Source organism: Xiphias gladius, chromosome 22 (genome assembly GCF_016859285.1).
Source record: "Xiphias gladius isolate SHS-SW01 ecotype Sanya breed wild chromosome 22, ASM1685928v1, whole genome shotgun sequence".
In the NCBI taxonomy this organism is placed as follows: Eukaryota; Metazoa; Chordata; class Actinopteri; order Istiophoriformes; family Xiphiidae; genus Xiphias; species Xiphias gladius.
In genome coordinates, this window is record NC_053421.1 from 16,678,133 (window position 1) to 16,694,356 (window position 16,224).

At 41.5% G+C, this 16,224-nt stretch overlaps 1 protein-coding gene across 1 annotated transcript; it reads right to left on the minus strand.

Annotated features, from left to right (window-relative positions):
- Positions 1–2,399: 2,399 nt before the first annotated feature.
- On the minus strand, positions 2,400–15,042 carry cdh17 (cadherin 17, LI cadherin (liver-intestine)). Its single transcript, XM_040118131.1, has 19 exons — positions 14,968–15,042; positions 13,306–13,362; positions 12,683–12,778; positions 11,562–11,699; positions 11,308–11,443; positions 10,228–10,383; positions 9,618–9,770; positions 8,823–9,028; positions 8,547–8,678; positions 8,289–8,439; positions 7,091–7,300; positions 6,914–6,990; positions 6,633–6,821; positions 5,857–6,101; positions 4,520–4,650; positions 3,983–4,207; positions 3,754–3,864; positions 2,683–2,799; positions 2,400–2,512 (listed from the first exon to the last, which is right to left on the minus strand). The coding sequence occupies exons 2-19, from the start codon at positions 13,351–13,353 to the stop codon at positions 2,427–2,429; spliced, it is 2,607 nt and encodes an 868-aa protein (XP_039974065.1). The 5' UTR covers positions 13,354–13,362; positions 14,968–15,042; the 3' UTR covers positions 2,400–2,426.
- Between the last annotated feature and the right edge of the window lie 1,182 nt (positions 15,043–16,224).

A 16,224-nucleotide genomic window follows, 5' to 3' on the forward strand; every position in this document is an offset into this window, starting at 1 on the left:
AGTGTGTTATAAAACACTATGTTTACGTAGAGCTTATAAATGCTCTATGGATGAGTGGGGATGAAGTGTTAATCTTAAAAGTTAATGTATTTTAGTTCATCATTGTCCTTTACGATATCTGTTTTTTGGGTTAGTTTGTTTTGGGCTCCATAAGAATAGGATTTCAAATATGATTCTTTTTATTCATGTAGTTATAAAACTGTAAGTTTATCCAGAATAGCTGGTGTGTTTGGTTTATAGGCGACAGTCAGGCAGTTTACTAAAAATGAACACCTCCGCATCACATTTCGGTAAATTCCATTCGTTATTTCCGCTGCAGCATGGGTGTTTTTTCCAGGAATAGTTTGTAATAGCGGAATGACATTTGATTATGGAATTTTTTTACATGGTTGTACTTGGAGATTAAGATTCAGAATGTTCAACAAAAACCATCCCACATAACTAAACTGACTCTCTGATATACAATATTGCAGCAGATAGCAGCTCAACACCCACTTAAATCAAAAGTTATCCCACATTTGTGGTTCTCACAGGTTTAGATTATAAACTGTCATTTGAAACATTAAGCAGCTTTTGATAATTTCTCAAGCAGAGTGGATAATTTCAGTCATCAGTTGACAAAATTATAACATTTTACAAAATACAGAAGCTGTCTAGTTGTATCTTATGTTTGTTTTCTAGTTCCATAGAACAAAATCCTGGTAATAAATAAGAGGAAGGTTCACTGAATTTCAGTTCAGATAACTGCAATGTCAAGAAAAAGGGAAAGCTGAGCTAACACCTAAGGAAAATCTGTGAAGGACCACAAGTGTCATGGAAATATTTAGAAAGCATATCATTAATTGATATCTAACTGTACAGTAAAAACAGGACTTACACAAAAAGACTTTACAAATGAGTTTATAACCCCTAAATAAATTGACTAAGTTGACTTCAACTTACAACACTTTACTCAATAAATTTCAGTCACCTGACCTTTATATATGCAGCCTGGCCTGGTGATCAATGTTGATAGTGCTTGTGATGTCAATATACTCCCTTGGTATTTCTATATTAGGATAAAAGGGTTCTCTAGTACAGGCAAAAACAGTCCAGTGCGTCTGCGTGGTGATGATGAGGTTTGATATTCTGAGGTGGTCGCATCATCCGTCACACAGTTTACTCTCCTTGTCTTTCCTCCACCTCCTCTCTTCTCCGCTGTCCCTCAACTTTTCAACTTCGCCCACCAGCTCTCCAGCTCTCCAGGACTGTGTGTGTGTGTGTGTGTGTGTGTGTGTTTTACTTGCGTGTGTTGTTGTGGAAAGTGTTGCTAGGATACAGGCACAGAGAGAGTGCAGACATAAACACTGGAGAGGCTCCACGTTGAGTTTGTTGTTATGAGGCTGCAGCTCAGTGTGCTCCTCTGCCGCTGACACTGTTTTCCTGTATGGCCTTTGAAAGCTGCAGCAGGCCGCTCAGTGACTCATCCCAAACACACACATACAGAGTAACTCACAAACGTTTCACGTGGACTAGAACGATGCATGGTCATGGCAGCACATGTGACACCCACATTCAACATGTGTTTGTTTTGCCACTCAGTTTGATTATTGTGTCGCTGCCTCTTTGTGCGACATAAAAGCCCACAATCATGCCATCCTCTTTTCAGCACCGCTAACAATCGGTGGCCTGTCTCCCACTGTCACAGAGATGACTCAGAGCATCACTGTCTGTGGCTGCACAGTGGCCTCGACTGCTCAGCGGCAAACCAGCGGGGTGGGAGAAGAGGGGAGAGAAAAAAGAAGGACAGGACTGCGAATGCAGAGTAAATGCTATTCAGAACACACGGCTGCCCGAGGGAAGACTGCGGGGAGGAAGCCGTGTGTATAGAGCTGAGGCTGTGGATGCTCGTGTTATGTCACCGATCACCTGCAACACCACGCCTCTGCCGTGACATGTACATCCACCCACGCAGACAGACAGACACAAAGATCATGTGAAAGCCAAAGTGGTTCCAAGTTTCTTTGTTTATTGGGCAACAGAGCAGTGATTGCTCATTACAAAACATAATTATTTTTCATTACACAGACATTCTGGGTTTAAGATGCTGCTTAACATTAAAGATATTTCCAGCTGTTGCACAATATTCGACAGTTAACTGTTATATTAAAGCGGAAGACAATAACAAAACAAGCTCTGGGCCAAAACCTAATCATGTGAGATGGTGAGACACCTTAATAAACTAGCAAGTCAAGGTGACATGCTAATGCACAGCACCTATTAATCAAGCTCAGCTCTCTCTTGTAAATAAAATAGAATAAGCTAAATGTTTGTGTGTGTGTGTGTGTGTGTGTGTGTGTGTGTGTGTGTGTGTGTGTGTGTGTGTGTGTGTGTGTGTGTGTGTGTGTGTGTGTGTGTGTGCGCGCGCGCGTGTGTGTGTGTGGTCTCTACATCAGGGCGTTCCTCTCTTCCTCTCTTCCCTTCTTCTTGTCCCCTTTACTGATGCGTTTGACCACTATGATGAAGATAATAACTGCAAAAAGACAGAAACAGAAGTCAGAAACAGCAGGGAACAAACTGGACTCAGCGCCACTGACATGAAACTGGACAATAACACATGACTGTATAATATAATGGATACTGAGTCATTCGTGAGCTGGTTTTTCCCAGACACTGCTCTTATCTAATGTTTGTCAGACTTACGACAGAATCCCAGAGTGCCAGCTAGGATCCCGATGGTGGTTCCCATTCCGTATCTGAAGGAATGTTCTTCTGGTGCCATGTAGCAGTAGCCCAGCGCTGTGCAGTTACATACTCTCACTGGCATATAGAGAGGAGAGAGCAACACACACCTGCATCAGAAACTTGCTCTAGAGCTCAAAGGATAAGGCTGCTGTTTATCTCTATTTTTCTTAATGTCAACAAATCCCATGAAAAGACCAAAATGAAAAATACAACAGTTTTGTCTGCTGCAGCCCAAAACGACACTTTGAGAGCGGCGAGAGTGGAAAAAAAAAACAATAAAGTTGGGTGCTGGACAGCTCCTCGATGAATTGAACATTGCTATAAAGCTCCATAAAAAAGAGCGGAGCTGTAGATGCAGATGATAATTCTCTGCAGGTTGATCCACGGACGAAGCTAGGGGCCAGTGGAGCTCTGGGGCTCAGCCCTGGAATCCGTGAATGAGTCTGAGGTCATGCGTTCATTTATAAATATTACAATACAAATAAGTGCTATATGAATAAATGGAATAAATCAAATTGAATAAATATGACTGCAAACACCGTTAAGTGTCAAAAACAGCTCTTAGCTCCTTTGACATACTCGCCGTGGCTACTTTTTTGGTACATCTATACAATCTAATTCAACCCAATGTAGCAAATGATCTGCCATTAATTCTTCATTTAGGAAGATAATAGTGTTTTTGTTGACACTGTCAGAGAGGTGTAAACTGAGCTACAGTATATGCTTATCACTGAGGTCGTAGTTGGTGGTGGTGTTGTACTGGACTGCCAAATATTGAAATGCGTTTCCAATATTCTTCCCCCCTCATATTTGTAAATGTAGCGGGCAAAACATTAGAACCACCACTGAATATAATGAAGCCCATTTCAACAACGCTGCAAACTGTCTGTCTGAACACGGCCTCATTTAAAATAAACTGCAGTGCCTTTGTTCATGGTAATGAAGGAACATCCTTTTTGTCGGTTTTCCTCTTTTCATGGTATTGGTTGACAGAATTATCCTCAGGCTGAACTTAAAGAATGGACTCACCCTCAAACGGCTGTGTGACTCCCATGCCTGCATTGTCTTTAATGTTAATGGGAAGTGTGAAGGTTTTATCTTCAGTTGTTTTTTTCTTCAGGATGAGTTTAGCTGTTGTACCTGCATGGCACACAAAAGGAAATGAGGAGAATCTGATGGTCTGAACTCACCCCTTTTCAGTTTCAGCCCATCTTGTAATATACTCTACGACTTTAGTGGTAACTTTATGCGAACATACCATCAATACTGCGCAGCTCCCAGTTGAGCGACTTCTTGCCGTGGGCCAAGGTGAATGTGAAGGGCTGGGAGAAGGGGGCACTGTCTTCATCTTTGGCCTTGATGATGACCGGTTCAGGCTTCCCCACGCAGATGAAGGCCTGGGTCTCTGTCAGTCTGGGGAAGTTGTCGTTCACATCCAGCAGCCTCACAGACAAAACACGCTCAGTGGACTTCTCTGGGTTCTCTGTAGAGAGAAATCAGTGAGCATGAGAAGGTGCACAGGCTCAAATAGTGGCTAGGTTTTAAAGGTCAAATGCCACAACACATTTAAAATTTTGTCATGTGAACAAATAACTGCTATACACTTAAATGCTATTAAAAGGCACTGAATCCACCTCTGTATGAAAGTGCTTTAGTTTGGACAGAATTGTTCTCAGTTTTACCTTTGACAGTGTTTTTGCTCTTCTTTAAACAGTAAGTATTTTCTGCCAGTGTTGACTCCGAAATTGTGTGGCCTATATAATAACTCAAAAGCTGCGTCTCTGTATCATCTCACCCTTCTCAAATGCAGTGACAGACACCTCGAAGGTCTCCAGGATCTCTCTGTCCAGCTTGTCTTTGGTCTTGATCTGTCCTGTGGCAGCATCGATCTCCAGCCAGCCACGGGCGTCACCGCCCAACTTAAAACTGCACAACACGCGACAGGAATTGCACACAAAGCCACACACGCACATATAGTGAGCAGATATCGAAAATGCCCCATAATGCAGCAGACACTGAACTGATGGCCTAGGGAAACAGTGGTAGCCAGAACAAATCGATAATCTGTTTTGGGTAACCCTGACAGTCCAAACAGAAGCAGTAATGTTAAAAACTAAGCCAATGCTGATCTAGTGGAACAATTCCTAAGTTATGAAAGCCATGCGTGTGGGGTGTTTGTGTTCCCTCTACTATTCCGTTCAGTACATCTTGTTAGAGTCGAGCTCATAAACTACAGAAGAACATGGACACAGTGGCTCCTCTTAGGTTTCTAAGAGGATGCTTTGAAGTCTGGATGTAGTTTTACAATCTGCAGTCATCTTAGCAGTTACTGCGGCCAAAATAAATAAATAAATGAAAAAAACTTTTTTAACAAAGGGGTGGGGGAGGTGTCGGATGGAGCTAAATGAAAAAAGCAGCGACCAAGGTTAAATGTAACAGAAAGCTAACATACCTCTATTGAAGGTCAGAAAGGTTAATTTTATATTTAGACCATAATCTTGTGGAAGAGATGTAATAGCTCTGTATAGTTTCAGGATAATTGTTGTATCCTCCACACTGGACACGGTACTCACTCACCTGGACAGGAAAGGCACCTACGCTAGGATGCCGTACCTAGATTTCAGTTTGGGCATTCAATACTATTATCCAACAAAGACTACTGGAGAAACTTCCCCTGCTCGGCCTCAGTACCCCTACCTGTCGCTGGATTCTGGATTTCCTGACTGAGAGACCACGGTAAATTGGTGTTGGCAACAAAATCCCAGGCTCCGTCGCGCTGAGCACGGGAACCTCCCAAGTCTGTCTGCTGTTCACATTGCTAACACACGACTGTGCCGCCAGTTTCGGGGGAAACCAGAGAAGCGAGCGACACCCCCAACATTCTCAAAACCTTTTACACAGTTGAAAGTGTGCTGACGTACTGCATCACCACTCGGTACTCCAGCTGTTATAACAGTGACACTAAAACCGTGCAGAGGGTAATCAGGGGAGCTGAGAAGATCATCGGAGTCGACGACTTCACAAGGCACGGAATATTGTCAGGGATCCCAAACACCCACTTTCTTTGAATGGAAATACTGAACTAAAGGCAGTTCTGACTGGGATGCTGAGCAGCTGCTGGTGTGTGTTTACCCGATCTCTTTGCCCTCTGGGTCCTTTGCCTCCACAGTGATCAGCACTGATCCCTTGGTGGTGTTTTCAGGCACAGTCACATCCAGGATGTCCAGGCTAAACTCCGGGGCCTCGTCTACGTCAGTGACAGACACAAAGACGAAGGCTGTGGATTCGTTGCCGTACTCCATGCCCTCCAGCAGCGGCTCGGGGTTTCGAGCATCAATCTGGAGCTTGTAGGTGGGAGAGGACTCAAAGTCCAAAGGCTGTTAGGCGAGAAACAAGCTGGTTATATGAAGCGGCAACATAAGTAGCGCTGAAAAACTTAGTCTGTCAGCAGAGAATGAATGAATCAATCAGTTGTTTAAGTGATGTATCAAGCAAAAAGGCCAAACATTTGCTGGTCCCAGCTACTCAAAAGTGGGGATTTGCTGCTTTTCTCTGTCTTATATGATTGTAAATGTAACATCTTTGATTTTTGTAGAGGTGTTCGGACAAGCTATTTGAAGACATCACTTTAGACTCTAGGAACTTGTGACGGCATATTTTTACTTTTTTATCACATTCTATAGACTAAATGGTACATTTATTTATTTAAAAAATAGTTGTCAGATTAATCAGTATATTGTAAAATACTATTTAGCTGAAACCCAATATAAGAGTATATCACACACATACAAAACATAGGAAATGTGAGAAAAATTGTGAACTTTCTAAGGTATAAGGGACCTCAGATGTAACAGCAAGCAAACTTAAACATCAAAATAACTGTTGCATGAAAGCACGTCAATCTGTACCTTAACTATGACCAGCTGGCCGATGCCTTTGCCGTCTGTTTGCACTGCAAAAACGTCATCATCATTGCCAGCAGAGATGTGGAAGTTGATATGGGAGCTGCCGCTCTCTGGGTCGTCAGCATCTGTTGCTCTGATTGTCACCACTGTGTGTCCGACAGGGGTGTCCTCTGCAAGAGCGTAGCCGCCATACTGCATACAGACACGCACCGACAAAGAAACGTGAAGAAAACCAGTCAAACCACGTGAGAAGTAAGAGCCGGGTGACAAGTTCAAATACTCACATCGTTCCTCTCAAACAGAGGCATCTCGTTGTTGACGTCAATGACCTTGATGACGACTTTACAATCTGTGCTGAAAGCTGTAAGACAAAAGCTATGAGTACTGCAGCTTGGAGTGAGAACCGACTTACCTCTACAGTACCTAAAGGTGTGTCACATCATACGGTATGTGTGTGTTACCTGGGTCGCTGACTCTGACATTGAGGTGATAGACCTGCTGTTCTTTTCGCTGCAGCAAGCGCAGCGCCTGAATTCTTCCAGAAGCAGCGTCGATGGAGAAGACATTGGGTGTGGTGGGTGGATTTTGGGACAAGATGGTGTAAGTCAGCTGAGCGTTCAGTGTCCCCTGTTCATCGTCATCATGGGCCAAGAGCTGTCCTACCAGGCTGCCTGGAACCACAAGACCCAGAAGATCAGAATAAAAGCTATTTATCAGTTTTCTTACAACTTCAAAATGTTCTTAAATTGAAGAGAGCTCCAGAGGTCTCTTAAGCTGGTTGAGAGTAAATCCTAGATGACTGCAGCACAGAAACTGAGGTGAACACACACCTCTTAAGACACGCTCTGGAGTGACTGTACAAAATATCATTGGTCAGGATGAGTAATATGTTAGCTGAATAATTCAGAAAAGGGTAGTTTGAGCCTGTTATTTGCATTCGATTTGAACAGTTGATAGGACGTTACACCAGTTTTTTCTCTTCTTTTTTTGCATTTATGCAAACAACGTGAATAAAGACACAGCACTCATTTTGTTTTTAATGATTTCCCATGCATGTTTATTGTCAGCACTTATCAACTAAATTGTCAACTAAATTCTCCTTATTGTAAAATTCTCTGATGCACTTCGTCTACCTGCAGCAGAATTTCTTTCCCGCTAGAGTTTAGTTTTCTTTTAACTTCCTGTCTGGCCAGCTTCCTATTATTCAATCCTTTTCTAAATACATAAAGTGAACTTTTAAAAAAAATAAAATTGCATATGTTTTTGCAGAATAGAACATCACTGCGCCCACAATGTAGGGAACATAATGAGCAACGGGACAGGTGGGTATTCCTTCACGGTGATGCAATTAATCATGTCATAACTTGAGAGCTGCTCTTAAAGGTTGCTCTTACACTTCACCGGATACAGGAGTATGTTACGTGATAAATGTGTGTGTTATTCTTCACACTCATCAGAGGACTCTGAAGTTTGTGCTGTAGAGAATTATCAAGCACAAATCTTAGAGGTTTGCTAAATATGGATCCAGAAACAGAAAACAGAACACAAAGCAAACCGAAGAAGCAGCAGTGAGAGAAAGAAACACTTTGGTTGAATGAGGCCACATCCTAACCTTTGAGTGCATGAATGGGTTACGTAATAATCACACACACTTCTTACCTACAGGCTCATTCTCCTGCAACTCAAATACACTCTCCTCATTTTCACACACAGGTTCTTTGTCATTCACATCCTCCACCAAGACTTGAATCTCCATGGGCGGCTCCACCTCGTTGCCACTGTTATCCTTTGCGAACACCACCAGGATGTACTGAAAACAGAACCAACAGAAGTTCAAGAATAATCCCTAGATGTTAGTCTTTACTTCAACATGAGTCAGGAGACATTTATTCAGCAAACTAAGCGTGTGTCATGTACCATGTCCTTGTCTTCTCTGTCCAGCAGCTCCGTCAAGAGTATTTCTCCATTTTCTGTTACCTGGAAGGGGAATTTCAGCTCTCTCTCTTTCTGCACTAAACTGTAAATGGCATTCGGGTCATTAGACTGGACCTGGATCCAGAGAGAGGGGAAGAACCCACAGTGGGGTGGTTAATTAATGGATATAGAGTAGGTATAGTGAGTGTTTGTACTTTAACATGTCTGCATTTGAGATTCTTGTGCAGGTTTGAGAGTCGGCTTGTTTATCCACTTCACCTTTGCAATGATCAGAGGATACGTTTCCTGTAATTCTTCTTTAACAGTTATCCTTCCAGGGTTGAACCACAGGTTTTGCTGCACAACAATGTGAACTCTGGCGTTTCCACTCAGCGCGGTCTCCGACTCTCCTCCCAGGTCCTGCACACGCACAAATAGGGTGTAGTCTGGGTCCCCCAGGGGGTCAATATTCCGCCTCCTCATCTCTGACACCACGGAGGAAGATGAGGATTGAAATTAGAACCATTGTACAGGCAACAAAAAGAAACAGTTTAGGGTCCTGAACATCCCAAAAAAACATTTCAGTGGAACTCTAATTTTGGAAAGCTGAGGCACATGGATTTGGCTTAACCACTCTCCTTGACTGACCTCAACAACTCAACACATTATAAATCACAATACCAGCACTAATCGCTGACAGTTGTTTGTTTGTTACAGTCTGTGTTTATCTAGGTTAACATCATCCAACAAGTGCTCCAGCTTTTAAGGTTAGTACTGGCATCACCCATGACTTTTAAGATCTGACATTTTCAAATTGTTTTCCTTCTCTACTGTGCTGTAAGCCTCTTCCTTGCATTGTTCACCATTCTGCAAATGCAGCCTGTGGAAGAGGTCTTGCTCTAGACTACAGCTGCCACAAAAAGCAATATTTTGGCCATTTTTGCTTAAAAAAATTAATTAAACAATTAATATATTATCATAGTGTTTTTCGATCAATTGTCTGTCAGTTGACTAATCGATCAACAGATGATTAAATGTTGCAATTCTATCCTAGAAACAGATCTGGACACAAACCGGCTCTCTCCACACAGGTGAAGAAGGGGTTTTCTTCATAGGGGATGTTCTGCACTGGACAGTAGTCCTTAAACTTTGTCTTCAGAGCGTCAATGCTCCGATCTTCGCCCTTGCCATACTGGATGCCCTCTCTGGCCTTTAGCATCTGCTCCCCTGTTAAAGGACACACACACACATCAAATGTCACTGAGCATGCTTCCACACATTACGTATGTATTTTCATATAAGCAGTGGTCTACAAGAAGAACATCTCTGCTCCCACAAGGGGTCTCCTGTCTGAGAAACGTGCTAAAACTCTCCCTCACAGTGCAACGATGTGAACAGGCATCTTCAGAATCATTCCCATGCTCACACACACGCTCAAAGTAATCAGTGATCGACATCACGCGACACATTTAGGCAGTCTGCCTCCAATCAGCGTTAATCTTGAGCCCACAAGATGAGCTGTGTAATCTGGATTTACAGTGTCACTATACTGCAGGATTACAGGCAGAGATGGACAGATTATAGACTTTCCCACGGACACTCCACCCAGTTCTGTGCGTCTACGTCTGTGTTCATGTCTGTGCATTTGGTTGGTGGTGTGTGGACTGGCGCGGGTGTGTAGCACCTTCTTTTGTGGTGGAGATCTCTCCAGTGATGGGGTTGATCTGGAAGAGGATGTGTTTTTTGCTGGGGATCTGGCTGACCAGGCTGTAGCTCAGATGAGCGTTAGGGGTCTCGGGATCATCCTGATCCAACGCAAACACGCGGGTAAATGGGACACCTGGAAACAACAGACCAAAACCAATGTTTCAGTTTTACGGGAAATAGCGCTGGGTGGGTTACAAAAGACAAGTGGAAATGCTACACGACTGTGTCTCCACTCTTACACAAACAACAAACAGAAATACACCTACATCCAATACATGAGCCATAATTAGCTTTAGGAGTGGAGAGTTTATCTTATTTGACACTTTCTAAAACTATCACATATATATAGTTTCATACTGTATATGCTTATTCCAATTAAAGCTCTGTGATATTTACACTGAGTGAAATATTCAAACCCAAGAATCCATGTTCTTAATGGCACCATTCCAGTAAATGGAAATATTCTAGATTTGCATCATTTGATATATTTCATATATTTGGTATCTTTGGAAACTTAGGGAACTTTATTAGAAATTAAAATAACAGTAAGTCATGAGTTTATAATGTCTGGGTTAAAGAGTGAAAGAGAATCCAAGGTTGTGCCAGATTCATGTTTTCCTTTTCACATGCCAATGTCTTCTTGTTGTTTTCTGACAGTGTAGTGTCTCGAAGCAATGCTTCTTCGCTGCAGGTTATCAAAAATCAGATGTTTGAGAATCCCTGAATACACCAGTGGAGATCAGTTTTTAAAAAAGTGCCAGATTATCACAAAACAATAACTCTGACAAAATATAGAAGACTAAAAATTCACAATGATGGATTCCCTAACTCAAAACATTTTCTAACCTCAGCAGGTTTATTTTCATAATATACTGACTAAACTGAAATGAGAGGGTGCTCTCAAGGTAGGACGTCAATACAAAAATCTTTGGTCTGCTTTGGAAAATCATTACCTATAAAGTTAAGTACATGCTTTGCAGTTAATTGGCTAAAACATGCCACTTTTAGCTTTAACAGTTTTCTTTTTGCATTAGAAGAGTTTCCATTCCGCACACACCTGCTGCAGTTTTTTCTCTAACCAAGGCTGTGTAGTCACTCTGGTTAAAGTACGGAGCATTGTTGTTGACGTCCAACACATTTATGGTCACAAAAACTGGACCGTCCACCATATCATCATCTGCCAACGCTTCCACCTGGATATATACACACACACACATAGACACTGAACAAATACATGTTTTTTTGCTACTGCAGTGCATGAGTACAATTTTTCTGTATGTTTATTTATAAGAAGACAGAGGACGAGGTTACACTCATAATGTAATGGTTATCTCGAGACCAGTCCAGAGGCTTGTCCAGGTAGAGCCACCCATCCTTAGAAATCTTAATGTTTTCTCCACCTTCTCCACTCAGACGGAAATTATTCACACCTGGGTGGGTCACCTGAAACTATGGAGTGAAATGAAGAGACTTGTGAACACAATAAGATTAATATATAGCCTTTTCAGGCTTAATTTGAGGAAAACTGAACAGACACATTCTTTTTAAAAAATGACGGGTAAGAGACCAGACATTTTGAAACCCATTAAACCTCATTGGCTTGAGTAATGTTCTGTACATGTTAGCGAGTTTTGACAAAATGTCCTTCTTGGCTGGCGTGCAGTCATGGAAGAAGTGCTCGAGAACTTTACTTGAGTAAAGTACTAATACAGCAGTGTAGGAATACTCCATTACACTCAAAATCCTACTTAGGTAAAAGTACAGAAGTATTATCAACAAAATGTACTTCTTGGCCCGTGTGACTGATATATAATCCTATATCACTTTATCAGATTGCTAATATTAATGCATCAATGCATTAGTAGTGTTTAACTGCTGCAGCTGCTCCGAGTGGAGCTAGCTGATCTAGTGTTTGTACATTTAGGAAATTTGGTCGAGCGAATCCAGTAATTAAATCTGAGGGGTCATGAGATGACTAACGGGAGAGGAAAGAAAAAAAAAAGTTCTGCTTCACAAATTTTTTGTAATTTTTCAGACTTTTTGTGAAATACTGGATAATATTACCACTTGGGGCCTCAGACAATTAATTACATTAAACCATGTGAGAAATTTGGAAGGGAAATCCCCCTCTGGTTGAACTGCTAACAACTCATAGATATCTGAAACATGTTACACTGGGCCAAAACTAGACACTGCTTTTTTGAAAGGGGTTTTATAAAGCATTTTAAAACTTTATCATATGTTTTTTTATCATAAATTCTTAATTTGAAAAGTAACTATAGCTGTCTGATAAGTGAAATGCTGTAAAAAGTACAATATTTCCCCCTGAAATGTTGTGGATTGGAGGTATAAAGCAGCATAAAATGGAAATACTCAATAATTGAGTAAAAGTACTTTGTTACTTTGCACCATTCCTAGCATTTGTGTAATACCTGATGTATGGGATATGGCACTGGTGTTCCCTCTGGCACATCCAGCACAGTGTTCTCAAATGGGCCCTTTTTTTCCTCCAGATTCTTCCCACCAGCCTATCAGAGCACAGAAACAGAGGTCAAAGGTCACTGAATATAGTACGTGCTGAGGTAAAATTGAACCTCTCACACGCCCACGTTTGCCCCTTTTGCTTTAGTGAAACTGCAGCTGAATGCAGTCAGGTATTGAGGGTCAGTTATTTATTGAACCAAAATAACAGGACAAGTGGAGAAATTCTTATAGTCCTCTGGAGAACGGGAGAGCAAAGTCTACAGAGACACTAACACTCAGTTTAGCAACACTTCTCACTTCCTTTTAGTGTTTTAAATAATTTACCAAAGATTTTAGTGCACGCGCTTCTCTAACCTTGCTGACAGTTATGCTGCAAATTCCAAAAAAAATCTTCTTTCTTGCGCTTTCTATGTTCCAAACCGGCACCAGAAATTGTAAATGAATATATTCAAGCATTAATCTACTCTAGATCTGTTTCACAGATATTTTATCTGGTTCATTTATCTATAGTATCTAGTATTTATTATGAATATGAATTGAAGGACTGCGGCAGCAGTTGGCATGTACTCACAACGCTGAACAGGAGTGGGAGCAACAACAGATGTATCATGGCTGTCATGATCACAGTCTGGGAAAGGGAGAGGGAGAGGAGGAGATATGGGGGATGGGAGGTGAAGGAAGGAGGTTGATGAGGCAGAAAGGTGACATGAAGAGGAGGATTTCAATTAAACATTTAAATTGTATAAAGCATAATATTCACTGTGCTCTGCGGTTAAATTCATGGCCCGTGCTTGTTGAAATAGTGAAGAGGGCATAGGAACTATTATTACTCAATCCATCTAGAAACAATTAAACCCACTGAGTCTCAACACATTATTTTTTCCATAAACGAAAACAACTTTGCTACGAAAATCTGTCGTCTGTCCTTGAGAATCTGCACATGTACATGCTATCTCTCTCTGCCTCATACTTTGTGCTGAATGGGATCTTAAAGGACCTATAAGTGTGGCTCCACCTACAGAACCAGGTGAACCTCCCACCCGAACACACAGGAGAAACTGGAAGTCAGAGCTTTAATACAATGCCAGACATGGGCTTGTGTCTCTTTCTGTAACTTTGATCCCAGTGTGTGTGAATATGACACAGGTAACTCAAGGTCAGTTTAAAGGGTGTAATCCCAGTGTGTTTGTGCACGAGTGGGGTTTAAGACTTTTGTGTTTAAAAAGTATAAGTAACGCATTTATTGTCTTTTGATCATCCAAGAAAGAAATTATAACATGACATGATATATTTTTCCTTTCATACACTTTGACGGTGCTCTGCAACATTATCTTCAGTGTTTCACAGAAGTTATAAACTCAGTTTTATATTCAGATGACAGCTTAGAGTACTGAAAACCAGACTAAAACAACATGCTTAAAATCACCGTGTTTAGCAAATACTTATTGATAAATGACAAAGTTTTAGAAGGAGAGAGAGTCAGTTGCCACAGAAAGTGAAGGTGACATTGAGTTGTGGCTAATGACCTTTTTGTCACACGGCGCTCGTTTAATGTCAACTACATGAACTGACACTCATTAATAGCAAAACACAAATTTTAATTCAAGTTACCGGACTTTTTCATTTTTCCTACTACTTATTAGTATTTCTGGCCCCATGTTGAACACTACCTCTGCTAACAGATATATGGTTAACTAACTAACAAGTCATTACTGGCATTACTAATTTACAGACATGTACTTAATTATTTAACTGACTTCCAGTGAGGAAAATATTTTATAACTTGAATAGTTTAACGTATTTGTCCAACAAAGGATTGAGGGACAAAGTGGCAAAGCTGTATGACACAATGATTTGGATGCTGCAGGCCCTCTCTTTTTCCTTCAATCACCGAATGACCTTTGTCAGTTTAGATTTCAGCTTCCATTATACCAAATCTAGTGTCCCATACAGGTAATTTCCCCCAGTGCCAGTCACCGGGAACTACCCAAGAAGCCGAAAAGAAAGCAATGGTTGGTTGTCAGACATGCCAACACCTGACACAAAGGCCCTAACCAAAGTCAAGTCAAGATCGCAGAACTCCTTCAACACACTTAAAGCATCCGACATGTCAAACAAGAGCCTGTGAAAACCAACAGATGCAGTCCAGTTTGTGTCCTACTCCCACCCGAAAAATCTACTCCAAATACCCAACGAAACCAAAACTGGGAGCCAGGAGAGTGAGGAGACTTACCTTGCTGGAGATATCGAGTGAGACACTCCTCGAACTTCAGAGTGATCTGAGCAGCCCCATCCTGTCTGGTCAAACGTTAACCAAGTGCTAACCAGCAAGGTTTTATTGAATCTAATGATTGTCTAATCACCCTGCCCTCGTGTCCAGCTTAGCCAATGGGCAAGAAGCTGACAAGAGACAAGGAGACAGGAAGAACAGAACAATGATGTATACAGTATTTTAAAAGATCAAGTCCTTGTCACTAATATCAATTACTGATTTTACCACAAATCCTCAAATGCTCATAGTTTGAACATTATTTGTAATTTATTGTTACAAAAAAAGACTGGGTTGAAGAAATTACACATTAGTCGAGATATGTGTTATTTTTAGACAGCATGTGTGTGACTTGTGAACAAAATAAGAAACATTGGAGCACAAAGGAGCATAATAATGGGACAAATTCCTCTAGAAATCAGCTGCATCTAAGTTTCCAATTTCGGTTCAGACTTTGACCTCTGCACTGTTTCCTGTCAGATTTTTCCATTAGTAGCTGTGCCTGATAAGGAGTTGTGTGTGTGTAGACAATAGGACTGACAGATTACACTGACAATCTGTTGCTTCATAAGAATGCAAAAAGCTATGGGGTCATTCTGCTGATTCAGTGGGTCAAAGCACACACCTTGAAAATATTAAACAGCAGGTTTGATTCCAGCTCATGACTTTGTTACTTGATAAACTTTACAACCTCTAAGAAAATGTAAAATAATAAGCTGGAAATGTCTTAAAGGTGACTTAAGGAGAGGATGTCAGTCTGCATTTTGTCACTGACTTTTATCCTTACCTTCATGACCCGGCCTCTCATTTAACTGGGATTATCTTCCAAACATCCTGATGCTGAGAGCGATGAGCTTTATAAGCTACAGAAGGCTCTTTGGAAACTAGGCAGAGATTTGTGTGAATCTGCAACTGTGGAAAAACAGGCCTTGAATGAGTCACTGTTTCACAGGAAAGCTGTTTAAACAGAACCTGTGACTGCAGTGCTGACGGTTCAGCGGATGAAGCCATTAATTCAGATGGAAGTGACTCCATTATGTAAAGCACGGGCCAATACATGTACACTGCTCTGCCTTGATCCCATGCGCAGGCACCCTGAGACACTTTCTGTCCAGAACGCACCAACACCATCTGCCTACGCTTCCTGGACTGAACACACAGTACAACACACACACTTCCTTGGCCACTCTTAATGTTACCTTGGCAACACATTTTCCTGAT

What these genes read in the sequence shown, in the direction of transcription:
- cdh17 (XM_040118131.1), bottom strand. Translation starts at nt 13,353, where the DNA reads ATGACAGCCATGATACATCTGTTGTTGCTCCCACTCCTGTTCAGCGTT. An exon ending in ATAACCATTACATTATGAGT is followed by an intron (nt 11,444 to 11,561) that starts GTAACCTCGTCC and finishes GTATATATCCAG; the next exon opens with GTGGAAGCGTTGGCAGATGA. An exon ending in ACAGAGAAGACAAGGACATG is followed by an intron (nt 8,440 to 8,546) that starts GTACATGACACA and finishes TTCTGTTTTCAG; the next exon opens with TACATCCTGGTGGTGTTCGC.